Genomic DNA, 26837 nt, shown 5'->3' with positions numbered 1-26837 from the left:
TTATTGAAACCTTCTCCCAAATGCTGAAGCTGCTGCTTCCCCCAGAGCCTTTCCCGAGCCAAGGGCTGCAGTCGGTGTGCATCCACACCCCTGGTGAGCTCTGTGTGTGGCTGTGCTCTTCACTTCCCACTGTAAACGCCCCAAGTGCAGCTTCACTCAGGCATAAAAGAGGCTGACAGGAGATCCCACAGCAGTTTGGGGTTTATTGTTTCATTAAGTGGAAAAAAACAGTGCAGAAGTATATCATGTGTGTTTACACAGGGAGTGATACCTGAGGAACAAAACTCCCTGGTCGGTGACTCCAACCTCTCACCATTTCTGGATGGCTGGAATCACTGTTCCAGTACAAGACTTGGATGTCATTGGCATTTTGGACAGCTGGCAATTCGTTTTCACTGCGAATGTGAACTGCAAAAGGGCTGCGGTTAGCTGCAGGCGCGGAGGTGCACCGCTGCCTTTTCACACTTGCTGCCAGCGCCTTTCGTTCCTTTTCCCTGCTGGAAGCACAGCGGAGCCCGCCGAGGCCCTGCGGGCAGCGCCCCGCCTCCCCGGGGCGTGCGCGGCCACCTCTCCTGCCGCCGTGCCACCGCCGGCCCCGGGCAGGCTGTGCCCTGCGCGAGCGCGGCGCGAGGCGGCGGGGCCGAGGCGGAGGGCTGCGCCGCGCCCGTGGGGGCCGCGCTGCGGCCGCCGAGCCCCGCGCGGCCGCAGGGGCGCGAAGCGCGGCGCGAGGAGGGGGCGGGCCGCGCCACGTGCTCGCCTCACTTCCGGCCGCGCGGGGCGGGGGTAGCGCCTGTGCGAGGAGCCCCGGCCGCGCATGCGCAGGGCGGCCGGGCGGCTGCCTCCTCCCGCCTCCCCGGGCCCGGGGCAGCGGCCGGGCTCTGCCCGCCCCCTTCCTCCTTCGCCCTCCTCCCGGAGCGCAGGGAGCCGGCGCTGGCGGGCGAGCAGCAGCGGGGCGGGGGCCGCGGCCGGCATGTGAAGCGGGGCAGTCCCCTCCCCGCTCCGGTAGCGCCGCTCGCCTCTGGCTCTGTGCCCTGCCCAGCCCTGTCCTGCCCTACCCTGCCCGGCGGCTTCTTCCTCAGCCGCCCCGCGCCCGTCCCGCGGGCCCGCTCGGGCTCCGCTCGCCATGAAGAAGTTTTCTCGGATGCCCAAGTCGGATGGGAGCGGCGGCGGGACGCCGTGTGTCGGCTCCGGCGGCGGGGTGAGCGGCGTCGCTCTGGGCAAGGTGCTCACCGTCGGACGGTACCAGGTCACCCCCGAAGAGCTCCTGGCGGAAGGTAACGGCGGGAGGAGGCGGGCACCGGGCCGTGCTGCGTGCCCGTGGGACAGGGGAGGCCCGTGGGGCGCGGCGGGGCCCCGCTGCTGGCCGGGGCGGGTGTCTCCCCCGGAGCCTGCCCGCCGCTCTCCCGGCCCTCGGTAGCGCTTAGCCGCTTGGGGCCGGTTAAAGGCGCTGGGGGCTTTTGAGTTGCGGCTGGTGCCCGGGGCAGAATTTCCCGTCCCGCTGTGGCGAGGAGAGCGATCGGAGATGTCCGAGAGGGCGGCGCGGTGCTGGTGCCTCCCTGGGTCAGGTCGGTTTGGGGTTGGAGTGGCCATCCCCGGTGCGCTCCGCGGTAGGCTTTTGCCACCTAATCTGTGAGGGGAAAAAAAACAGGAAACAAACCCCAAATAAGCCCCATGATCTTCTTTGCTGGAGCGCTGGAGATTTCTGGCAGGGTCACGAGTGGAGCTGCGCTGCGAGCGAGTTGTGCTGGAGGGACCCTCTGCCCTCCTTGGCTCTGCGCAGGGCTGCTGCATGTCCTGGGCTTGCACCTGAACTCGCTGCACCTCCGCTGGGTCTTGAAGTAGAGCTGTGTGAATGCAGGGAGGGCAGAGCTGGCCAGAGTTTGCTGGCCGTGTGTCTGTCCTGGGCGCTGGCGTGGGCCATGGTCAGACCAGCCATGTTTGGGTTTTCCTGTGCGGGGGGAACAGTGCGGTGTTGATCTCTTCTGGCAGCAGCTGATGTTGTATGGAGAATAACTCCCTTCCGGGGTCACTGAGCACAGGGCTGGTCCTCTGCGCTTCATGGCCTCTGAGTTTTGCAGCGCTCTGGACGTTGTGGGTAGGATAACTTTGTGTCTGTGTGTAGCTTAATGCCCAGCTGTGCTGGGACGCTTGAGTTGCTCGTGCGTTTCTGGATTTAAGATGCAGCTTTACCAACTACGTGCAGATTTTATCCCTATTTAACATACAAGCATGAAAATGCAACTTCAGTTTTCATTTCTGCCTGGAAAAAGTTGTAACAGACTGGTGGAACTGGTGCTTTACTGTGTGGAAAGCAATATTTTGGCTCAGGAAACGAGGTCAGGGCTTAGCCATCTGCGTGCCTGCTCGTCTAAAGCACGAGTGGTCCTTGCTGAGAGCTCCTCCAGAGTCATTGTGGTCTGACAGAAGGTGGTTTCTCTGCTGGGCTTGTTGCAGGATGGAGGCAACTTAATGAAATGATGCAAACAGACTCCTGAACAAATGGAGGAGGTGGCACAAACCTGTGTGCAGTGGAAAGGTGCTTGGTTCCGTTCAGCAAATTGTGGAACGTGCTCTGGTCATGTGCTGTTTCAAGAGTCACTGTTGATCCACTGGGGGTTTTTAATGTCTTAGCTTGCAGCAACAAATCCTCAACCCTTAAGGACTGGGGAGCAGAGGGAGAATGAATTTTATCAGTTGGCTTGTGCAAACTGGCTTCCTTCCTTTTGAGACTGAAAGTTGCATGCAGCTTTTCTGTGCCCTTGCAAGTGGAGATACCTAGGACTAGAGCTCGTAAGAGTCAGGGCAGTGAATCTGCTGCCTCTTGGGCAAAGTCTGGAAGCCAGCACCAGCACAATTCAGTAGGAGGTCCCAGGAAGGCTGAGGGAAGGCAGTAACAGGTGGCATAGCTGCGTGGCAGGGGGAGTCGAGCAGTGCAGGAGCTGGGGAGCGATTCCCTCACAGCTGCCCTGTGGTGACTGCTGAGGAGAAGGTGAGGGTGACAGTGTCCCAGTGGCACTGAGGCAGTCTCAGCTGACCACAGCAGCTGATAAATGACAAAGCTGTTATCTAGGAATTACTTCTTGACAGGCAGGTTTTCCCTTGGTAACCATTAATAGTATGTAATGGTATGTTACTGATGCCCTATTAGTCATAGGGTAGGCTGGGATTAAGAGGTATCACTCTTACAGATCCTTGGCTTGAGACTCTTCCTTCTTGGGAGGCAGTGGGGAACCAGCTTTTTTCCCCCTGGTGCCTTTGTATAAGGCTTCCTCCTCCTCTTTTCCTATTTTTTGGGAACCCCTTTTTTACTGAGAGTCTTAGGTTTTCAGGTAGCCTCCCTTACACAGTGCTGCTGAAATGCCATTTCCAAGTTCCTTTGAGGCTCCTAGCACAGTTTTGGGTTGCATCACAAAGTGTTGTTAGTCAGTTAATGAACATTAGAAGCCTCTCTCAGCGTGGCTATGTAATATTGTGTTCACAGTGGTGTAGGCTTTTTCACTGTTAGGATGAGTAGCATCATCTGTTTGTCAGATTCCATCTGTTCAAACAGCACCTCCCCACACACCCCTCCCAAATTTTGCACCCCAGGAAGCTAGCTGGTGGTGTTGCAGAGGGCCTGGGCTCCTGGCAATGAGGGCAGGTGGCAGAGGTGATGCCAGAGGCTGGAGGTGTACCTCCCCTGTTAGTCTGCAGTGATGAGTCTTGGGTGGATTTCCTGTTGTCTTTCTCGGTGTTGTGCTATTGCGGTGTTTGAAAGGCAAAAGCAGGTAGGGATGTAACCCAGTTCTTTGCAGAAGTGCATCTGGAATGCTGTCTGAAGCCACAGCACCCTTTGTAGCAGAGAGGGGATGGAGGTGTCAGTGCTGTAGTTAGTAGGCTGTTTGATGGCTTCTTTTGTTTTAAACACATCACTCTTCTGGTGACCTCTTGGCCTTCATGATTCGTAAGCAGATGCTGGCTGGAGATTCTGGGTGTTAAGATCTGTTTCTCGGCGGTGGGGGAAAAGACAATGAACAAGAAATGAACAAATGGTGAATCTGCATTAAGGTTTGATGTAGAAAATGAGTTGGTGTCCACTTCAGGGGGAAGTATGCAGAATAAATGACTGGTGCAGGCAGGAGGAAGGCATTCTCTTGACAGCTTTTTGTTGGACAAGAGTGGGGACAATGCAGCTGGAGTCTGGCAAATTCAATCTGAGAAAGAGATGGAGAATCCTCTGCTGCAGCTTGGAGGTGCTGCTTGGAGAACTCTGGTTGTGGTGACTCCAGCATTGACAGAGACTCTCTGAAACTGCAGCAAAGTGGCTGTGAGAAAGTGTGAACACTCTGTTCAAATGGATCTCAGATGTCATTGCAGAGCAGTGAATGTTGTTGGAAAGCAAAGCAAAACCTCACAGCTTCCCCAAACATTTTTGCTTTATGTAAGGAGCAGGTAGAAACTTGTGGCTTGATGTGGGCATAAAAACTACTTCATTGTTTGCATTGCCTTAGAAAGGAGTTACTGAAGTGTAAGACCTGCAGTAAAACACATTTGTCCCTGGGAACTCTGAAGGTAGGCATCAGAAGAAACTGATTTCTCTTATCACCTTGATTGCTTGGCAGGACTTGGGAGTGTGTAAACTGAGTAACTAAAGACTCCCCCAGGTCTGAAGCTGTCTCTGTACCGTGAGCAGGCCCAAGTGGGTTTTGGTGGGTTTTTGTCACCTACTGGGGATGCTAATCAGGCTGTGGGGGAGCTTTACTGAACTGGATTGCCCAGGATAACTCTCCCACCAGCAAGTGCACTGCTTGTGAAGTGGAAGTGAGATGCTAGAGACTAACTCAGAAGAAACTGGGCAGAAAGCCCCCCTGCAGCTTGTTCCCAGCAGCACCCAGACTGCTGGGAAGCTGTGGCAGAGTCCCAGCGTTCAGCAAAGGCAGTGGCTGCTCTCCAGCTCTCTCTGTCCTGAGACTTGGGATGGCAGGGCTTGAACGTGATGGCTGCTGCTCCTGTGCTGTAGCTTTCTCCATTTCCTTTGCCCCAGCAGATGTGGAAGGAGGTGTGTGGTGGTGGTTTTCACCCTGCTAGCTGGTAAAACGGGGAGTTTGGAGCTGTGTGGTGGTGAACCTTCCGGAGCTGTATCTTAGGAAGCTGTCATTGTCCTAAGTGACCTAGGACCAGAGAGGCAGGGAAAAAAAGTGATTGCTTTTTAAGTTAATCAGTTCATGTTTGCTTCATTTGTTTAATATAATGGTTAAGGCACAGCCTTCTGTGAAGAGGAACTTCTCAGTAGGGAGGACAAATGGAAACCTCCCATCTTGCCTTTATGAAATGGGAAATTCATTCTCCTCTAATTCATCTCAGACTGCAACCTCATGGAGTCATTACTGACAAAGCAGTGAAGGAATGAGCCTCTTGCAGGCTTTCCTGCCCTCTTAAACTTGAGCCTGCAGTCTCTGCAAGTGCTGGGTGGCATGCATTTATTCAGTCATTTATTTCTGTCCTGCTACAGAGGAGGCCTCAGAAAACAAGACCTTGATGGAGGGGATTGAGAGTCCTGTTTTGTGAGGTCTTGTGCTGTGCATCAGGGTTGTCTGCTGTTGTAACTTTCAGCACAAGTGTCTTGTCCTGGAGGTTTTTATTTAATGAATGGTCTGTGGGAAGAAAAGGAATCTTAATTTTATCATCACAGCTGTGGTTAGGGCTGAACTACTGTCCAGAAGAGAAGTGTGGTGAGGTTTGAAAAAGCAGCCTTCAAATCCAGGTAGGAACAATTTATTTGCTTCAAGAGTGATCAGGGGTTGGGACAGGCTGCCCAAGGAGCTGGACTCCCCATGCCTGAAGGTGTTCCAGAAACCTGTGACCATGACACTTGGGGGCATGGTTTAGTGCTCTTTAGGTTGAAGGTTAGGCTGGATGATCTGGGAGGTCCCTTCCCACTGAAACAGTTCTGTGTTTCTCTGATAATCTTGGAAGTTTTGTGGTGAGTGATTTCCACACCCCCACACCCCCTTTCCCTACCTTAGGTGTCTTAGCAAGAGCAGTTCAATTAGTCATCCAAAGAGATGAACTTCCTGATGTGCATAATGTTCTTCTTGCCCCCTCTAGGATGCTTTGTTAGTCCCCAGATGTTTTGGTGGATTTGCAGCTGCTCTGAGTTCTGAGCGCTGCTTTCTGTCCTGCCCTCATTTGTTGTGCTTAGCTCTGAAGAGGCAGAGAAGTGCCTTGGTAGTGGAGCTGTTCACTTTGGTAGTTCAAAGCGTTTCAGCGTGGTGTGGCCTGACTTTGGACCTCTGAGGTTCTGTTTGTGCAGTGTGGGAGTTTGTTGTGGTTGGAGTGTAGCTGCTGCAGGTCGCTTGCGCATGGCTGTGTGGCACTGCAGCCTCCAGCCTCTCAGCCAGGGCCAGCTGACAGCGGCAGCAGCGCCTCAGTGGCTGTGCAGCATGTGGCTGCTGGTGTAGTTTCAGCTGGACTCCAGCTCAGGTGAATTACCAGCTGGAAGGCTGTCTGGAAAGATACCTTGTGGCATCTGAGCTGGGGTTGGTGATGTTGAATTTACCTGTTCTATTCTTTTTTTGCAGTGTCACATTACTGAATCTCTGTTCACAAGTGGCTGTAAAGGTCAGGCCTGCGCTCTGTCTGGAGCAGCTTTGCTTGGCCAATATTTGTGCAGCAGAAATGCTTTGTTTGAGTTCAGAAGATAAAGGGAGAGGGAAAGCAATGTGGGCACTTGAAAGCTTCCGATTTCCATCGTGGCTCAGAGGGTGCTGTAACAGAGGTGAGGTGCTGGCAGCCTGCCTTACCTCAGGTGTGGCTGAGCCGAGTTTGCTCTCTGGCTAAAGAAAGGCAGGGAGCCTATCCTGTAGTGCTTGTGATTTATCTTGGGGTTTCTCAAGCCCAACAAAGGCAGCTAACAACTGGAAACAGGAGCACTGTTGCCAGTTACAGGCCAGAGCTGCATGTTATGGAATGAGAAAGAACCACCAGGAAGCAGCTGGAGTGTTTGTGTGGGATCCTGGGCTGGCATCACCGTGCAGGTGAAAACAACTTGCCATGTATGCAGCACACAACATGAATGCTGCAGCCTCAGGTGACCACCCAGACAGCTGGTGGCACTCAACTTTGGTGGCACTCTGGCAGAGCAGTCCTCACTATCCTGTGCCTCTCCTTTGCTGCTGGGGAAGCTAAGAGTTTGGGGAACATCTGCAGGCTGGCAGAGGTGTGTACCTCTGAGGCAAGTGCAGCTCTCTGACAGGTGATGTCATGCTCTGTCTTTGCATCCCCTAGGGAGACTCCTTTGTGCACTGCAGTGTGCAGAACAGGTAACATTGTGCTGTTAACTGCACATAGTTGTTCCCTTCTTGTTGAAGAGCCTTATCAATTTCACTTCTGTGTGCCCAGTAGTAGTTAAATATTGAGCAAGTACTTAGAATCTGGTGATTGTGAGCTGAGTGTTGGGAGAGTGGCCAGGAGTCGGAAGGTTAGATAGGAGCAGCACCTGGATTGGTAGCAGCATCGTGCTGGTGCGATGCACAGCCTCCAGCAGCTTTCCTTTGCCAGCTTCTGATGAAAGACAGGTGTGAAAAAATGCAGCTGCCATCTCCTGTTTCCTTGTGTGGCTGTGCCTGGACCCAGCAGGGGGGTGTGACAGCAGGGCTCAGGTGCTTTGCTGGGACACTGGGGTGAGGCAGGATGGACTAGCAGAGGATTGAGGGGCTTGGGGCATTTTGCTTGGCTGCACAGGGTCTTGTCTTGGGTGCCTGCTGTGTTCTTGGGTCAGCTGTGAGGTGACTTTTTTAAATAGAGCTCAGTCTTTTGCACATCAGCAGAAAAACTTTGTTGGCTAATAGAAGTAGAACTAATTTTCAGGCAGATGTTAACTAGAAATCAGTGATCCTGGGAAGAGTGTGCTCATTGCTGTGGGCTGCTTGCAGCATGCTGCCAGTGCTGGGAGTGTTTGCACAGCTCTGCTGCTCCGGGGAGCTGAAGTTCCTGCCGGAGATGGGGCTGAGGCAGTGTGGATGCAGAGCAGCAGGACTGCAGGCTGCCGGCTTTCCACATCCGGGAGGAAGGAGCAGGCTTCAGTGTGTGCAGCTGGCTGTGTGACCCAGGCCATCCTTCTGGCTGGGGGTGGGTGTTTGCTTTAGCTGCCTGCGCACACCCTGGCTGTCTCTCACTTCTTGCCAGGCAGATTTCACCTCTGCTTCAGAGGAAGAGTCTTTAAGGTTATCACCGAGGCACTGTCTCTGGCACTGGTTTGGCTCACAGCATTCTGTTGAAGTCCTCGTTCTCAAGCCGTTCCGTTTCTTACCCTTGGGCTATTTGTTACTTCTTGTGGCTATTTTTTGCCTCCCTGCTAGTGTAGCTAAGTAGGCTGCTAACTGACACTATGAATGCTCGGTGCCTGCCGTGCTGTGTCGTGCTGGAGTGTCAGCTAACAGGTGCTTCAGGGACAGGGTCTGTTCTGCATTTGGGGCTGACCAGCCACACAGGGGCGGCTACCTGACAGTAACTTGATTGCCTGAGATGCTCTCCTTTCCTTAAGAAACTGTTGGATGTGCAGCAGTCTGCTTGGGGTGGAGCTTTTTCTCTAGGTTTAGGTGAGAAGGTGTAAATCAGGAGCAGCTGCTTCCTGCAGTGCTAGGCATATTTGCCTATTTCTAACTTCAAGCTAAAAGTCTGAGGGTGGTTTGCAGATCCCAGTGACGCTAAGCAGCAGCACACTGGTGCAGGTTGTGTCTTCTCTAGTCTGTTCTTCTGCAGTAGGGGTGGCTTGTCCTCTAGATTGCCTCCAGCTTCAGAAGACAGGCAGTGAATGTCAGCTCCCCTGTGCTCTTGAAGGACTAGGTTCTGTTTTGTCTCTTCATCATTGTCTAGCTGCTGACAAGGAAGGAAGATAAATTCCTCTTCTGCTTTCCTGGTTGTCCTGGGAATGGATTTTAGTCTCCTGAGTGTCTGCTGGTTAAGAAGGTAGGAGCTTCATCCTTCCTCTCCTGAGTAATGTGTGCTTTGCTCACGCTTGTCTAGGTCAGTTAGTTCTTACCAGTAACAGTCGCTGTGGGCAGGGTGAGTTATGAAACTGGATCTCTGAACAGAGCAGGGTGGGGGAAAGTGCACAAGGGAGGACAGGTTAGCAACTGGAAATACAGAAATCCCTCCTTCTGGGTCTGTTATTGGGGAGTGTTTTGGTTTGTGTAGCAAGAGGCCTGCTGCTTTGCTCTCCAACACCGTGAGCACAGGTGTCACAAAGCATGAAGGCTGTGCTGTGGAACTGAAAGCTGGTTAGCCTGGCAGGGGGTGAGAGTCTTGTCTTGGCCTTGACTCTTGGTACAGCTATTTCTGGTGCAAGTGTTAAGAACATGGGAGACATGGCTGTGTAGACTCCTGTGAGTGACCCTCTCAGCACTTTTTGTCCTGCCCTTCAAGAGATGTCCAACCTGGTCTTAGTCTGAAGACCCTCACATCCCCTTAGGGAGAGTCACTATTGCACAGATGGAGAATCGAGGCAGGCGTTGCCCTAAGGCATGCAAGTCTGTGCAGGAGATGTGGGGAGAGTTTGGAACCTCCTGGCTTGGATGGGCTTTGCCATGTCACTTGTGTGACACACTCTGCCTTGACTGCCATAGACAGACCTGTGAAAGGAATTCTGATGTTCCAGGACTGCAGGAGATGGTGGTGGTGATAATGTGGATGTTGGGCTTCCTTCCAAGCTTGACCATGATTTCAGTGGATGACTCTGTTGCTGTGGTGCCCTGAAACTTCAAATGCACAGATCTCTGAGAGTTATGTACTAATGTGTAGGAATGGTCCAGTTCTGGCTTTAGTTCCTGTTCTGTTCTTCTGACTCATTTTACTTCTCATCTTTTTTAATTTGCAGTTTGGACTGGGAGTTCTGTCTGTGCATCCTGCCTGTCAGTAGCAGCCCTAATGAGTTGTTCCTGCAGCATTTTGCCACTTCTAGAATGAACACCAGCTTTAAAAGGCAGTGGTTAGTGTGACACACTGCGTTCCTTCCCAGTTCCTGGAGGCTGGAACACTGCACCTGCCTTGATTTAGAGCAGTTGTGGCTAAAGGATTGGGGTTTTCTGCTTTGTTTTGGGTAATTGCTGAGTGACTTACATGAAGCTATATGAAAGTGATGTTTCTTGGGAGAGACAAGCTGTGGAGGACAACACTTGGAGCTAGTCTTCACCTACCTGCTGAATGGTCATGGGCTTGCTCTGTGCTGCCTAAGAACTCTGAGCCAAGTGCTGCTTTGGGTTGCAGCCTTGTAAAACACAGCAGAGGTGATTCCTCCCAGTACTTGGGTTTTGAACTTGATGTCCCTGATGCAGAGCAAATAGATTGTTCAAGAATGTGAGACACTGACACCTGTCTAAGTATGAATGAAAAGTGTGGGGTCAGTGTTAGCCATGGGATTGGTTCTCTTCTGTCCATGCTGGGCAGGAAAAGAAACTTTCTGAAAAAGAAGGAAACGAAGCCCTGTGGGCTCTCCATAAAGCTGAGTAGCACAGCCTGTGGCTGCAGAGCTGACACCTTCCTCTCCAGATCAGCTCAGGAGAGTTATTCCTTCCCTAGTACCACCTAGAGCACTTGCAAGCAGAGAGGAGCATGATTTGCTCTCAGAATGAGCTACCCAGAGATTCCTTAGGGACTCTGGGGGTAGAATGGGCAGCTTCTGTCGTTCTGGTGGCTCTAGAGGCAGTGTGACCACACAGAAACTCACCCAGAGAAATCTGTGCTGCATCTAATTTGACTTGGTCATAGAGGTGTCCCCAGTTCCTTCAGGCTTGGTGTGAATTCAGTGTTACCTTCCCAGCTTTGTGCTCTCTTGAAACGTTTGTCTCCAGCAGATGGACTGTTTTACTGCTTCCTTTTGACTTGCCCTTCTCTTAAGCTGGCACTAATGTGGTTGCACAGCTGTGGTTGTAAGAGGAAGCTCTGGCTGAAGGACATCTTTGGGTTTCAGTGGTCAATGGGTCCTCATGTTTCCAGTTTTTGAGACTAAGCCCAAACCAGATGAGCTTCCATAGCTGTCCATTGAATGAAAAACTGCCTTGTTCAGTTGTGGCTGTTGACTGGTTCTGCCTTGAGACACAGATGGATGAGAGGGTTTAAATTATTTTGCTCATAGACTCTGTTACTCAGAATCCTGTTCTATTTATTGCCAGAAGCAGATTGTCTCCCAGGTATTTTGCTCTCAAAGTTTATTGGGCCCCTGTTCATATGCCAGATAGCTGCCTCTGCTCCTTCCAGCTCAGCAGCCTGCAAGTGTGGATGTGTGCTTAAAGAAGATGAGGTGAGGCCATGAAAATCTTTACACTGATCACCTCAGATAGGACCTGCTGGTTGCAGCCAGTTAATCCAGTCTGGTGATGCTCATAGATGCAAGCTGGTCAGTGAGTGCCCTGCTGGCTGCACTCAGATGTGACTCTGCCGACTCTGGCTGCGTTTCCACTTGCTCAGTCAGTGTGGGTATGATGCAACCCAGAGCAACTTCCTGGGACATCTGCCTTGGTCTGACATGCTTCTAACATCCTGAGCTGCCTGGTGGATCTCTGCATGGCCTGCTGACTCCTTTGTTCGGTCGCGGCGAGTGGCACTTCTCCAAGGTGACGCAGAGCTGGGGCTCGCCCCAAGTGGGGCACCTTGTGCTGTGCCTTGTTTCTGTGCAGTGGCAGCTCTGTGCTGCTCACTGGCTGGCTCAGTAAAGGGAGGTGTTGGATGTCTTTAGAAACCACAATTAAAAGAAGGATTTTGTAGAACAGGGAAGATGAGCCACAGAGCAAACAGGAGCTCCTGCAAAGGCACACGGGCAGGCGTTGTAACTGGCTGGGAGACAATGGAGTTCAGGGCCACAGAAGCTGTGGTGGTTGCACATTAGGTGTGTCATGTCTCACTGCCACTGAGTTAACCATTCGGTGACTGTGGTTTATTTTGACCCTTGTTTGTTGGGGTCAAAGTCTGGGTTCCTTAATTGCCCTGCTGTGTGCATTCCAAATGCTTAGCAAGTGACATTTGAGATCAATCTATAAAATGAATTGAGTGCATGGGTTCTATTGATCCTAGCCTCAGAGCTGTAGTCTAGATGCACATTGCCTGTCATCATCCTGCCTTCTAACTCCCTTTGCTTTTAGCTTCAACTGCAGACAGCTGAATTCAGTGAGCAATCCCAGTGGGGAGGAATGGGGGGAAAGCTCTTCCCATGTGTTGAAGATAGAGCTTCTCTCCTGAAGCTGTGGGGTGGGCTTGCTTTGGGGTATTTTTTGTTAATGATGCTAGCAGGTGCTTGTTGGTGTGTGGGGAAAGCTGAGAAGCCTTCTGGTGACAAGGTGGGCAGGAAGCACATCCACCTGAAGGCACCACTTTGGTTACATCTCCAGTAACAGGCTGTTCAGTGTACTCAGGGCCGAGAGACAAGGAGTTTAACGGCAGGGTGAAATGGCATTGGGTTAACTGCTCTGATCTCCATCACACAGCATAACCCTGTGGAAACATTTGGCCAAGGGTCTTGACCTTGGCCAGGAGAAAAATGGGAGTGTTGAGGTTGGCTGGCAGGGCTCTGTTGTGAGAGTGAGTTTGTTATTGAATCTTACTGTTTGGAAAGGGAAGCCTCAGTGACGTGAAGCTCTGTCTCCTGGAGAAAAATCTTGCCTGCTCCTGCTGTCACTCCTGAGAAGTGTTTCTTGGCTCCAGAAATGGGGGCTGTGCTTCTGGAATTCAGTTGCTGTTTTGTTTTGATTCCAGAACTGGTTTGTGCCATCCAGGGAGACTGTGGGCTGCCGAGGCAGGGCTGCAGCTGTGAGTGCGTGGTGCAGTGCAGCATGAGTGGCAAACACCCCCAGCAGTGCTGGGCAGAGCCCTGCAGGTCTGTCCAAAGGACACTGGCTTTGTCATCATTGATTCAGAGAAGGGGTTGGGTTGGAAGGGACCTGAAAGATCATCTGGGTCCAACCCCCTGCCACGGGCAGGGACACCTTCACTAGGCTGGGCTGCTCAAGGCCCTATCCAAACTGGCCTTGAACACCTCTGGGTACTTGGAATGAAACGCTGCCCTGCTCTCTCAGGAGAAAGCTGCTGGTTTGGGATGTGCCAGGAGGGCATCTGCAAAGGGAGAAGGGATTTGAAAATGGGTTGCTTGCATTACTGAACAGCTTGGAAGTGCCAGGCACTCAAAGACCCTTGGAAGGTGGTGCTGTTCCCAGGCTGGAAGATGGCTCCAGAGCACTGGCTAGGAGCTGAATGCTGCTTTGCTTCTCTTCCTGATGTGCCTGTAAAGAAGTTGTAGTGTCTTTGTCCAGCAGAGGGGGGGTCAGCATAATAAAGTCTCTGAGTGTCTGCTGTGCTGGGCTTAAAGCTTTATTGCTGCTTGATGAGAAAAACACCAGAGTCTGTTTGCATCTCTGGCATCTGGGGGCTTTGCTTGTGTGACTGCACATTGTATCAGTTGCTCTCAATTATTTTTCAGTGGCTAAAAAGTGAAATGATTTGTGCATTGAGCTTTTGCATGCTCTCCTTTGCAGCAGAGCTGATTCTGGCTTTCCTAGATGGATTGCTTGGGGTTTTTTCAGTCGGGTCTGTGGGCCTGGGTGGTTCATTGGCATTAGGGAGTAAGAAAAAAAGCCAGAGCAGACCTCAGCCCACCTTTCCCAGAGCACCTTAGTAACTGGAGCTATCTTGGGTGCCCCAAGTGGTCCCAAAGCTTTTGGCAAAGTTGGGCTGTGGTTGGTGCTCGGAGAAACCTGAGGTGGTCATGGCTGCAGAGCTGCTTCTGCTGGGCTGTGCTGTAACCTGATGTCCTCTGGGTATGGCAGCCACAGCTGCTGCCTGCAGAGCAGATGCTGCTTTGAAGCAAGCCATGGTTCTTGTCCAGAGCAGCCCTGGTGCTGGGATTGTCATGGTGGGAATTTGTGTGGGCAGTGGGAAAGGGACAGCGGCGTGTCCCTGGGAGCGCTCTGTCTGCGTGCTGAGAACGAAGCAGAGAGCTGCAGAAGCCCTGTGTGTGAAATGGGCTGTGGGGGAAGTAGGGAGCTATTTCTGAGCTTGGCTGTGGGAATACTGAGCTCTCCAGCTTGCAGGCAACATCTCTCAGCTGCTCTTAGGGCTGGGGCTGTGGAGCTGCATTTCAGAGCCTTCTGTTGGTGACTGAGAGTCGGGGATGTGCTTCATGGTGTGGCGCCGGTGGCTGGTGCCAGCAGGCAGCAGCGTCAGGGTGAAACGGTGGCAGCGTGCTGGGGTGATCAAAACTGGGTGACCTTCAGCCCATGCTCTGGAAGCCTGGGGTGCACCCTGAGGTACACACCAGCTGGTGCAGGAATTCCTCTCACATCACTGGGAAAGTGATAGCTTGCTGCATGGGATGGCCCAGCACCTCCTCACGCAGAGGTGCTTTGGGAATGCAGACACACAAACTGTGCTCTGTGGCTTCTTTGCCCAGCAGAGGTTTTGACCAAAATGGAGCGTTTGTGCAACCAAAAAATATCCCCATGAGGCCTGAAACAGCCTCAGGAGTTTCTGTTCACCTGTAGCTTCTCAGCAGTCATAGAATCATAGCATTGTAAGGGGTGGAAGGGACCTCAAGGATCATCTAGTTCCACCCCCCTGCGTGTGGTGGTTTGAGTCTGATTACCAGTGCTCAACTGTTTGAGGCCTGTGTGCTTCTGGAGGTTTTGTTGTCACTGGTAGGCACTGATGTTGTTCTCTTGAAGTAAATCCTGGGCTCTGTGCAAACCCCAACTCTTGGCTGTGCTTTCAGCCTGTCACTCCCACGAGTGCCTGCAGCACAGCATCTGCACTGGCTGAGGGAGTGATGCCTCTGGAGGAAGGGCTTTGTGGGAAGTTTCTGATGGTCTGAAGAAGTGCCCTGCAATGATGAGAAGATGGTGGCTTTAACATCTGGAGCTTCCTTGTCATATCTGTTGTGCCACAGCTTATCAGAGTTAGGTTTTAAGCTTTTGTTGGGTGCATTCTGTCGTGGCAAGCTGAGTGTATTCTCTGTCTTCACTGAGATGGGACAGGAGAAGGTGTTTTCTCTTCCTGCAGACGCTGGTGCAGTGCCAGCTCCTGTGCTGCTGGCTGTGTGGAGGAAGCAGTTCTGTCCAGGCTGCAACCTCAGTCTCTGGGCAAGGCTTACTCCTTATTGCTGGCTGTTTCTGTCCAGCACGAAGCCGTGTGTGTGCTCGCCTCCCTCCCGCGGCTGACAGCAGTGTCTCATTAGAGCCGGCATGAGTGTCTGCAGCACTGACTGCTGCTTGCTTCGCTGCTTTCAGCGGGATCTTAGCTTCAGAAACAACAGGAAAGGTTTAGTTCAGGGGGGCTGCCCAGTGAAGCTCTCCAGAGCACTGGGGGCTTTACACTTCCCTGTAAACACGAATGCTCTTAAGTTTTGTTCTGCCTTGTGCCTCTTGGCAGATCGCTGGAAGGATTTTCGCAGTGGTGAGATTTGCCACAGGCTAAGTCCCGAGGTGGCAGAGCGGGGAGCAGCCCTGCTGGCGGCTCAGCTCCTGGGTTGTGTTGCCACCTCGTGGCCAGCGAAGGCCTCCTCTGAGCCCTGAGGGTTTTCTCGCTGCTTTCTGCTGCTTGTTTCTCCTCACTCCTGTCTGCTCTGCTTACAGAAACCCAATAGTCAGGGAAACCAGAGGTGTGGCATTCTGTGCTCGTCCTGCTGCTGCTCATACGGAGCCTCGAGGCCTTAGAACTGGCTACAAAGACCAAAGTGATTTTTATCCTCCCATTGTTCGGCCTTTGTGCTTCACCTGAGTGCTGCTCTAGATTTTTGGTGCTTGAAAGGGCAGCACCAGGAAGCCTTGCACTGGGGAAGGCTGCACATTGCTCTTCACAGAATTTCCCAGGCTGGTCCTGGGGCATCCCATAGGATCCTTTCAGCTCCAGCTGGAGTTGGGCAGCAGGACTTGAGCGACTCAGGAGCTGGTGTCCTGCTGGTGTCCTGCTAGGGTGAGGTACAGTAATTGTGCAGAAGGGAGGCTGTTGTAGTCACGTTGGCAGCAATTCTGTTTTGCCAGCCTAGCATCTCATGTGGCTAAACAAGCAATTGAGTTAAAAATGAGAGAACTTTAATCTTCAGGGAAACTTAGGCCCTTGGGCTGCTCCTGGTGTGCAGGGGTGCTGAAGCACCTGAGGCTTTTAGCAGGTGAGGTGCATTGTGCTGAGTCTGCTGGCAGATGCCTCGGGGGCACTGACCAGCAGCGTTTCAGCTGCCTGCCTGCTTAGCAGAGTGGTTAATCGCTTCAGTTTACACCTCAGCCCTGGTTGTGCAGCTGAGTCTTTGCACTCTCACAAGTGCCCAGGGCTGGCATGCCACCAGGCAGCAGTCAGTTAAGGAGAGTAGGGGTTTGGGTGAGCCCTTCTCCAAGGCAGGTGTGCCAGAGCTGTGGGAGATGTCTGCTTGTGAACCCGGGGGTGATGCTGGTGGGGGCTGCTGGGGGCCTGGGAAATAGCTCAGAGCACCCCAAGACAGCAGGAGAGTGGTCTGTCTCCACTTAGCTTCTGTGTGGAATTCCTGTCTGTGTGATTCTTGCCTACCAGTCATGAGCTGGGAAGCGGGCTGGAGTGCATGGTTGATTGTGCTGCTGCTGGAAGGGTGGTGGGGAAGTGTTTTAGCCTTAGCTGGCTGTTCAGTGTGGGCTTCAAAAAGAGCAGTGCTGCAGAGCTGATGGCTTGCACACTCTGGGATTGCAGGGAGGTTCTTCCTGTCCTGAGAAGTTGCTGACTTCTTAAGCATCTCTTATGTTTGAAGGAGTAGGATTAAGGAGTTAATCCTGACCTTGGTCAGGTGCTGGGGGTTTAGAGACTGTGACAGTCTGAAGAATACCTTCACGGAGTTCAGCTTCTTGGAGGACTCTGAAAGCACTTCAGGGCTGATACCTGAGCACACAGTTTGCAGTTGGCTTTAGGAATGTGTGTGAGTGTGGAAACCCTTTTCAGGTGTTGCTTTTACTTGGTGTCTAACAACAAAGTAAGGTCCTTGAGATGTTTTTGTCAAGACTACTTAACCTTTGTGGGACGGATTGAGGCAGCAACTCTCTCTGACTCTTTGAAGTGTTTGTGCTGTGACCCACACAGACTTTCTCACTCGTGTCTTAGCATGCAGTGATGTTGGCCAGAGGAATCAGCAGAGCTCAGGTAGCTTCATTTGCTTCTCGCTCCTGTTTTGCCAGGTGGCTTCTCGACGGTGTTTCTGGTGCGCAGCCAGGGAGGGCCGCGCTGCGCGCTGAAGCGAATGTACGTGAACAACGTGCCGGACCTCAACATCTGCAAGAGGGAGATCACCATCATGGTGAGAAGCCCAGCACCTGCAGCTGGAGAATACATGCATCTGTAACAGAAACACACCAATGCCTTTGCAGTGACAATAGCTTCCAGACCACCTTCTCTTTTGACCTTGTGCTCCTTTATTCTGCTCTGGTGAGACCTCACCTGGAGTCCTGTGTCCAGGTCTGGAGCCCTCAGTATAGGAAGGACATGGACCTGATGGAGTGGGTCCAGAGGAAGGCCACAAAAATGATCAGGGGGTTGGAGCACCTCTGCTGTAATGACAGGCACAGGGAGCTGGGGGTGTTTAACCTGGAGAAGAGGAGGCTCTGAGGAGAGCTAATATCAGCCTGCCAGTACCTGAAGGGGCTACAAGAAGGATGGAGAGAGACTGCTTGCAGAGGCCTGCAGTGACAAGATGAGAGCCAATGGCTTCAAACTAGAGAAGAGCAGATTTAGATTGGATGTGAGGAACAGCTTCTTTACCATGAGGGTAGTAGAACACTGGATGCCCAGGGAGGTGGTTGGGGCCCCACAATTGGAGCTATTCAAGGTGAGGCTTGACAGGGCTCTGGGCAGCCTGATCTAGTTGGGGATGTCCCTGCTGAGTGCAGGGGATTTGGACTAGATGACCTTTAGAGATCCCTTCCAACCCAGGCCATTCTATGATTCCTGGGTTTGTAGTAGAACTAATACTAGAAATAGACTACAGCAGTTGTGGTTTTCTTCCAACTCCTTGTTTTAGTAACTGAGGGACTTGCAGGTCAGCTCAGGGTGGGAATGAGTAGCTTGCTGATCTGAAAGGCCTTTTCCAAGCATAGTGGTTCTGTGATTGTTCCATCTCCCCTGCATATCAAGGCTCTTGGTTGTCTAAAAGCTTGTGCTGTCTTGTCTCTGCTGTGGCTGTTCCTGTGCTGAAGTGCTACGGTGTGTTTTCTTTTGCAGAAGGAGTTATCTGGGCACAAGAACATTGTGAGCTACTTGGATTGTGCTGTGAACTCCATAAGTGACAACGTCTGGGAGGTGCTCATTCTCATGGAGTACTGTAAAGGTGAGGCTCAGAGCCAGTGCAGGAGGAAAAGTTGGTGTTAGCTGCCTGAGACTGATACTTACAGTCGTTCAGAACCAGTAGAAAAAGGTTGACAAACTGACAGCTGCAGTCCTGTTAAGTTTTCTGCTGTTCTGTTTGCCTCATTCCTTAGCCACTGAGCTCTTGAGCACTGAGAAAATCTAAGTCTCTTTCACGTGGCTTTAATTAAGTGTGATTAGGAGCAGGGAAATGGTTTGTGTAAGCATAATCATCATGGAGCTAAAGCACTGAAGGGTAGGAGAGGTTGCAGGGCTTTGAACTACTGTTGCCCTCTGCTATTTTTGTTTCACACAGCAAAATTAAAGCTGCTTCACTCTTACCTGACAGGTGACTTGGTACAGGTGAGCACAGCGTAGTTGGGGTGGGTAATGCTGGCCAAAACCATGCTGGTCACAGAACTGTCAGGGTTGGAAGGGGCCTCAAGGCTCAGCCAGTTCCAACCCCCCTGCCATGGGCAGGGACACCTCACACTACAGCAGGTTGCTCACAGCCACCTCCAGCCTGGCTGCAAACACCTCCAGGGATGAGGCTTCTACCACCCCCCTGGTCAGCCTGTTCCAGTCTCTCACCACCCTCACGGGGAACAACTTCTTCCTCACAGCCAATCTGAATCTACCCACTTCTAGTTTTGCTCCATTCCCCCATGTCCTGTCACTACCCAACACCCTAGAAAGTCCCTCCCCAGCTTCCTTGTGGCCCCCTTCAGGTATTGGAAGTCCCGTGGCCCCACTTCCTCATTTGGCTTTGCTTCACACCAGATGTAAAAGCAGGGAGGTTCTAGATTTCTTTGTCTGTGAGAGGTTTCATTCCCAGGGGCTGTCTGGTGTGTTCCTTTGAGGCAGGGCTCCTTTCTGTGTCACCTGTGGAGACCCAGCTGGGTTTTATTCAACTGCAACCAGTGCAGACAACTTCCTTGCATCTTCTTTGGGGGCTTCCTGCCTGCAGATAGCTCTTTACAGCTGGGTGTGACAGGAATTACTGACAAGCAAAAATAACTGAGTGGCCTTGTTTGTGTAGCTGGGCAGGTGGTGAACCAGATGAACCAGTGCCTGCAGACAGGCTTCAGTGAGGCAGAGGTGCTGCGGATCTTCTGTGACGCCTGTGAAGCTGTTGCCCGGCTGCATCAGTGCAAAACGCCCATCGTCCACCGCGACCTGAAGGTAGGGCCCTAGCAGGAGGAGCTTCTGCCCTCAGATCAGTGATCTGCTTCACAGGGGGTTGAGACAGGAAGGGATACTTCACTTACTCACACCCAGTGTTCCTGGCTTGTTGATTTCTGTTCCAGGTGGAGAATCTACTGCTAAATGACAACGGGAACTATGTTCTCTGTGACTTCGGCAGTGCCACCAACAAGTACCTTCATCCCCAGAGAGATGGTGTGAATGTGGTTGAGGAGGAAATTAAGAAGTAAGTTGCCTTTTAAGTGGCTTGCCAGAAGCAGTGGCTGTGCTGCTGGGAGGCTCCCTGCACTGCTGTGCAGCCAGCATTTGCCTTACTGATCTGAACTGCACTTCGTGGTTGGGTTTGAGGTGGCGTGGCCAGCACTGTAGCGAAGGCCTGGAGCTCTCTGCTAGCATAGGTTGGTTTATTTACTCACAGGCTGTTTGGAAAACTGAGCCTTTTGAGAGTAAAACTGGAGGGGAAAAGCATTCCTGAAATGCAATTGTTGAACAAGACCTCTCTGCCTGCTGGCCTTTTGAGGAGTCATTGGAAATCTGTGAGAGAAAGGGAGCTGGTGTCAGGAATGGAATGGATCTACAGTGAGGTCTGCACTCCCACACCTGAGACCGAGCAGAGGAATGTTTTAACTGTTGCTGCAGGAGGGCTCTTGAAAGCGTGGATTGGTTTGGGCCTGCCCCCTTAGGCTGTCTGCTGCAGAGCAGCACATGCAAGTTAGTGATAGGGGAGTGTTGTGTCTGGGCTTTTCCCCCTCTCTGGAGAACACTTTGAGAGAGATTATTTTGAGATAAGCTTTTGAAAGTCCACATTCTGCACACTTCAGTGTGCCACAGGGAATACTCCTGTGGGATCCTTGCATGACCTCTCTCAGCTGGCTGAGTATTGCAGTATGTAAGCAGAGTGACTGGCACAAGGACACATGCTGGGGAAGTGGCATGAGAAGCAAGCTTTAGCTGACTCAGCATTTATTCTAGTGTGTGGTAATGGTATGTTGCTAAGCCTGATAGTTTCCATGATGCTGCAGATGCAGCAGATGACCTGCATCGTGTGAGCTAAGCCCAGGCACGTCCCTGAGGCTGGGTGTGAATGGGGGGGGGGGGTGGGGGGCAGAAGCAGGAAATGCTCTTGGAGTTCTGAGGCACACTGCTCACCTCTGTCCTCTTTTGATCATGTGCTGCCAGGTACACAACACTGTCATACAGAGCTCCTGAGATGGTCAATCTTTATGGAGGAAAACCAATTACTACCAAGGCAGATATCTGGGTAAGCAAAACGTGAGGCACAGTGGAGGAGGGACCTAAGGAAGGGCTGTGTGGGAAGTTCAAAGCAGCTGGCAGAGTGATTCCTGGGAAGTGAAACCTGCCATGCAGCTGTGCAGAGTGCAGCAGAGGTGTCTTTGGTGGTGACCCCTTGCACACCCAGGATCAATGCCACATGTGATGATTGTTTTAAGAGGGGCATGACTGAACGTTTGTCCCTTTCTGCTGGCTCAGGTTGCTGCTGGAGACTCGGCAGGGGTTTCCTGAGGAAACCTGTTGGCAGCATGAGGAGAGGTGTTGTACTGGGGGCTGTGCGGCGGAGTCAGCGAGGGCTGAACTCAGACGAGGTGCTGGTGGTGTCTCTGGGTGATATGCCAGCGTGAATGCAGCTCTTGGGCTGCTGTCTGATTCTGGTAGTTGCTTGTCTGGCAGAGGAGCTGGTGGGAAAGAGCCCTGTTAGAGCTGCTTCCTGAGTCAGCTTGTCACAGCCCAGCAGCTCCTACGTAGCAGTGTGAGCAGCAGCTGCAGCTCGCATGCCATTTCTTTCTGGTTGGTGCCATTTACTGTGTGCAAGGCTCACTCTGATCCCTTCCCAAGCCCCTGTGTTTGTGTTTTACAGGCACTTGGCTGCTTGCTGTACAAACTCTGCTTCTTCTCAGTGCCCTTTGGAGAAAGCCAGGTTGCTATCTGCGATGGAAGCTTTACCATCCCCGACAGCTCGCGGTACTCCCACAGCATGCACTGCTTGATCAGTAAGTGGTGGGACCAGGGCACCTCTGCCTCATCAAACCAGTAAAACAGAGAGGCTCTCCCTGGGCTGGGTGCTGCAGGCTGGCTGGCTGGCTGCTTGAGTGAGCAGTGGGAGTTGCTCCTGGCTGCCATCTGTTTGCAGCTCCTGCAGTGACACAGACTGTTATTTTTCTCTCCGAGCTGGCCAGTGGTGCTCAGATGAATTGGAAGTGCAAACAAAGGTTGTAGTGAGGTGAATTGCACTGGGGGGGGAGCATTTTATAGCAGCTTCATGCTTTATAGCACAACAAGTATCTAATAAAGTTAGTGTGACCCAAGTGTTGGGCATGAACACTGGCAAAAGCCTGAAAGCATAAAGAGTCTGAAGGAGAACTTTGGACAGCACAACTGTGAGGCTAAGCAGGTGCAGAGATCCAGTGCTCATCTGTACAGTCAGAATGGGTGCTTTCACAGATCACAGGATGTCAGGGGTTGGAAAGGACCTCTGGAGATCTTCCAATCCAACCCCCCTGCCAGAGCAGGAGCAGAGAATCCAGCACAGGTCACACAGGAACACATCCAGATGGGTCTGAAAAGTCCCCAGAGAAGGAGACTCCACAACCTCTCTGGGCAGCCTGCTCCAGGGCTCTGTGACCCTCACAGTGCAGAAGTTCCTCCTCATGTTGAGGTGGAACCTCCTGTGCTGGAGTTTATATCCACTGCCCCTTGTCCTGTCCCAGGGTGCAAGTGAGCAGAGCCTGTCCCCTCCCTCCTGACCCCCAGCCCTCAGGTATTTGTACACACCTAAAACAGTTGTCTTAACCTGCTCCAAGCTGAAACCTAACTTCAGAGGGTGACTGCCAGTATGACAAGCTCAGAAAGTTTGGAGAGGAGCTCTTACAATTTATTTCCAAGTGCTGGATGTGTTGACCCACACAATTCATGCTTTTATAGACCAGGAAAAAGCAAATCCAGACCACTACTTTGAGCCCACACTGGTACCTGAGGAGTAGCAGCTACCTCCCTAAGCACTTGCCTCCTGCAAATCCTCACTGACAAAATGAGATGAATTGCCAGGTGATTGAACACTTCTCTGTGTCACAGGAATACTTGCAGAAGAGTGGAGGTTTTAATCCTGTCTCCCTAGGAGTATGAATGCTGATTTATTAAGATTGAATGAACTGCTGTGCCAAGATGAGCCTTACTGGCATGGAATCTATGTGGGTGGGGAAGCATCTTGTCATGTAAACTTCCCCTCTTGCCATTTGGAATGGAAGCCAAAAAAAGCTGCAGCTGGTCATAAAGGATGCTTCAGGGACTTCTGGCTGCACCTCAGCTCTTTGACAAGGTGGGAGGTGAGGAGTGACAGGCTGAGTGTTCTCCTCCTCATGTGTCTAATGTTTCAGAATCAAGTGACAGGAATCACTTCAGAGTGCTTTATTTCCACTTAAACTTGCAGTGGCAGCACCATTAAATCTGCTTTGTTTTGTGAAAGCCATTGAAGGGAAAACCTGCTGTCAGCTGTGCTGGCCACAGCTCAGAGGAGAATGGTGAGGGCTGGCTGGCTAACACACAGACTACTGTGGGATTTGTTTGAGGCTGTGCTAGGGGAAAGCATGGAAGCAGAGCTCCATTCTCCCACCCAAACTGAGCATTTCCATTTCCATAGGTTCACTTTTTTGTAGCTGGGTGTATTTTTGAGAGGCTTTAGCTTGTTTAGAAGATACCTTTCACTGTCTGCCTTAGGTTCTGTGGCCACTGAGGCAAGGTGTCTGGATTGTGTACTCTGGGTTACATTGGAGACCATATGGAGAAACTTCTGTTTGCTTGAAAAGCACCAAGTTGGGAACCTAATACTTGTGAGGGACATCAGAAACTGTGTCTTGTCAGTGGAAAAAAACACACACAACTCTTTATCCAGAGAACTATATGTATGTATATTTAACACACAGAAGTGTGCACAGCCAACTGAACCTGCAGGGCACAAGGGGATGTAGAGCCTTAGTCTGTGCAGTTAGAATGATCTCTGAATCTTCTGGTAGCTCCACTGAGTTTTGTATCAACCCTAGAAAGTTCCTGGATTCGTAGAATGGGTTGGATTGGAAAGAAATTCAAAGATGGTCCAGTTCCAACCCCTCTGCCTTGGGCTGGGACACCCACTAGAGCAGGATGCTCATCCACAGCCTCCCTGGGCAACCTGTTCCAGTCTCTCTCCACCCTCACTGTCAAGAATTTCTTCCTGATCTCCAGTCTCAATCTCTCCTCTCCCAGCTCAAAGCCATTGTCCCTCTTTCACTCCCAGCCCTTGTCAAAAGTTGCTCCCCAGCTCTCCTGTAGCCCCTTCCAGTACTGGAAGGCTGCTGTAAGGTCTCCCCAGAGCCTTCTCTAGGCAGAAACAGCCCCAACTGTCTCAGCCTGTCCCCATGGTGAGGTTCTCCAGCCCTCTGATCATCTTGGTGGCCTCCTCTGGACCTGCTCTAACAGTTCCATGGCTCTCTTATGCTGGGGCCACCAGAACTGGATGCAGTGATGCAGGTGATGCCTGAGGAGAGCAGAGCAGAGGGGGATTATCACCTAGTACTACAAATGGGTTTTGTGTTGTTTCTCCTTGGAGTTATTGATCACTGCTTCAGTTCAGCCCCCTTTGCAGAGCTGAGTGTCAGAGTACCCAAGAGCATGCACCTGCTCCAGCTGTATTGGAGACACCTGAGAAATTATTTGACTTGGCAAAATCTATTGGGGGTAAACCCCCTCCCACCACCAAGCAAAACCCAGCATGACAGCCCAAATCACTCTGGGGTAAGCTCCCTGGGTGGAGCTGCTGGGTGTTCTGGCAGGCAGCACGCTGCCTCCACAGGCCTTGTGACACCCAGCAGTGATGATTTGGCTTTCTCAATCTTTGCAGGATATATGCTTGAGCCAGATCAAGAAAAGAGACCTGACATCTTTCAGGTGTCCTACTTTGCCTTTAAACTTGCCAAAAAGGACTGTCCAGTGTCTAACATAAATGTAAGTAGCCTTTCATTATCTTCTGCATTATTTTGTGGGTGGTGTTGAAGTCCATCTGTTGTTAGGAAGTCTCAGCTCTCTCTCAAGGAGAAAGATCTGAGCAGGAGCACTGACTGCAGGTCAGCAGAGGGGCTGGCAGAGTGCAGTGTGCTGCCTGGGGCAGCAGCTCCATTTCTTTAGATCTGTGATCTCTGCACCAGGAGGTGATGCATGTGTAACCCCTCTCTGCCCCCACATTGCCATTTGCCTTGGCCTTGTGCTCCAGGTGAAGCAAAGGCAGGAGTCTGACTGAGGAGGGGCTAAGTTGAAGCACCACAGGCTTAGGTGCTGCATGGCCTTCTGGAATCTGTGTTGCCCTGGGAGAGCCAACCAGGCTCAAAGGTTAGGTTTTGGTTTAGTTCTTGAACTTGAGGCTAAACCAGGGCTCTGTTCTGTGCAGTTGTAGGCAATCATCTGGGGGGAGATGTTTTTCTCTTTACTGCTGGGAGCTGGCAGTGCATGAAGGGAAGAACAGTGGTTGGCAAAGCAGCTGAGGAGTGGCTTTGCAGAGGTACTGCTGAGTGAAAACACCTTTCACCCTCAGCCCTCTGAGGCAGAGCTGCATGCAGCCTTGTGGCATGCAGAGCTGGAAGCCAAGTGCTCCCCTGCAATGTGGAATGATTTTTTCTCTCAGGATTTGGGGGGTTTAATTTATTCACATTTATTTTTCCCAAGAATTCTCCTGTCCCTTCAACTCTTCCTGAACCCATGACAGCTAGTGAGGCAGCTGCTAGAAAAAGCCAAATAAAAGCAAGGTGAGCAGCAGATGTGCCTTCCCTCCTTCTCTTTTGTTCTGTTCTTTTGCTTTGTCTGCCATTGCTGAGCTCCATGTCTGCCTGAACCCTGTTCCGTGTGCAGCACGAGAGACACGGAGGTGCTGGAGCGTGTCCAGGGCAGTGAAGTAGAGAAGGGTCTTGGGAGGTCTTTGGAGGAGCAGCTGAAGGACCTGGGGTTGTTCAGTCTGGAGAAGAAGAGGCTGAGGGGAGACCTTACTGCTCTGAAAGGGGGTTTTAGTGAGGTGGGGGTTGAGCTCTTCTCACAGGGAAGATGCGTTGTTAGGCCAGGGGAGGTTTAGTTTGGACATGAGGGAGAACATCTGCACTGATGTTCTCAAAGACTGGAACAGGCTGCCCAGGGAAGTGGTTGAATCCCCCATCCCTGGATGGATTTAAAAGCAGTAGTAGCCCTGGTAGAGGCAGATAATGGTTGGGCTTGATTACACAGAATTGTCAGGGTTGGAAGGGACCTCAAAGATCATCCAGTTCCTTCCTGAGTCCTCAGAGCCTTCTTCTCTCCTGACTGAACAACCCCAACTCTCTCAGTCTGTCTCCATAGCAGAGGAGCTCCAGCCCTCTGATCGTCCTTGTGGCCCTCTCTGGACACCTTCCAGCACCTCCAGATCCTTCTTGTAATAGGGGCTCCAGAACTGGCTGCAGTACTCCAGGTGGGGTCTCACCAGAGTGGAGCAGAGGGGGAGAATCCCCTCCCTCGACCTCTTGATGCAGCCCAGGATGTGATTTGCTTTCTGGGCTGCAAGTGCACCCTGACAGCTCATGTTGAGCTTCTCACACACCAGTGTTTTCAAACATAGTGATTCTGATACCACCTTAGCCCTGGTTTGGGTGCTTGTTAATGAAAGCAAACACAAACCCTCAGGAGTGCCTACCCATGCTTTTTGCTTCTGCTGTGGTGGATGGTGGGATTCATCCTTCAGGCTTTTATTGTTGTTGGAAGTTGTCTGGCTTTTGAATCTAGCAGGGCTGTTGCTTAGCTCCTTCTGAAAGGTGCTCTGCAGCAGCTGTGCCTCCTGGGGCTGCAGTGGGTGGCAGGTGCAGTTTTAGAAGCAGATCTGAAGGCATTCAGACCCAGTACAGAAGTAGAGCAGGAGGTGGTTAAACCAGAGTCGAGCTCTTGAGAGATGTGCTATGTCTAAGCTGAGGGAGAAACAGCCCTTTACTGAAGTCTCTCCTGTGGGCCCCTTCCTTTGCAGAATAACAGACACTGTTGGACCAACAGAAACCTCAATCGCCCCCCGGCAGCGCCCCAAGGCCAACGCCGGCAGTGCCAGCGCCGGGGTGCTGGCGATCCAGAGCTCCGCGGCGCCGGCCAAGGTGCAGGCTCCTGGGGAGCTCAGCAGCTGTGGACAGAAAGGTAACTTCCAGCCTGAGGAGGGCCCCAGAGGACTGGAGAGGGAAGGCTCTGTCTCTTCTCCTGGCTCTGGAAGGGCTATCGTTTCAAACTGCAGTTCAGCTGGGAGTTTTCATGTGCCAGACCCCAAACCT

General features: G+C 52.0%; 1 protein-coding gene across 2 annotated transcripts in view; it reads left to right on the top strand.

Moving 5' to 3' along the window:
* The first annotated feature begins 782 nt into the window (after nucleotides 1-782).
* Nucleotides 783-26837, top strand: part of BMP2K (BMP2 inducible kinase) — a 45907-nt gene continuing 19852 nt past the window's right edge. For both annotated transcript variants that reach the window (XM_068165770.1, XM_068165769.1), the window contains exons 1-10: nucleotides 783-1274; nucleotides 17157-17275; nucleotides 18196-18301; nucleotides 19358-19500; nucleotides 19626-19747; nucleotides 20701-20782; nucleotides 21398-21530; nucleotides 24413-24516; nucleotides 25231-25310; nucleotides 26546-26706. In XM_068165770.1, the coding sequence (XP_068021871.1) occupies nucleotides 1124-1274; nucleotides 17157-17275; nucleotides 18196-18301; nucleotides 19358-19500; nucleotides 19626-19747; nucleotides 20701-20782; nucleotides 21398-21530; nucleotides 24413-24516; nucleotides 25231-25310; nucleotides 26546-26706 (1201 nt within the window). In that variant the 5' untranslated portion in view covers nucleotides 783-1123. The remainder of the gene's footprint in view (nucleotides 1275-17156; nucleotides 17276-18195; nucleotides 18302-19357; nucleotides 19501-19625; nucleotides 19748-20700; nucleotides 20783-21397; nucleotides 21531-24412; nucleotides 24517-25230; nucleotides 25311-26545; nucleotides 26707-26837) is intronic.

The sequence above is a fragment of the Melanerpes formicivorus genome, unplaced genomic scaffold (genome assembly GCF_026170545.1).
Source record: "Melanerpes formicivorus ecotype bairdi unplaced genomic scaffold, bMelFor1.0.p_v2 SCAF_92, whole genome shotgun sequence".
In the NCBI taxonomy this organism is placed as follows: Eukaryota; Metazoa; Chordata; class Aves; order Piciformes; family Picidae; genus Melanerpes; species Melanerpes formicivorus.
This window is presented reverse-complemented; position numbering and strand designations above follow the sequence as displayed.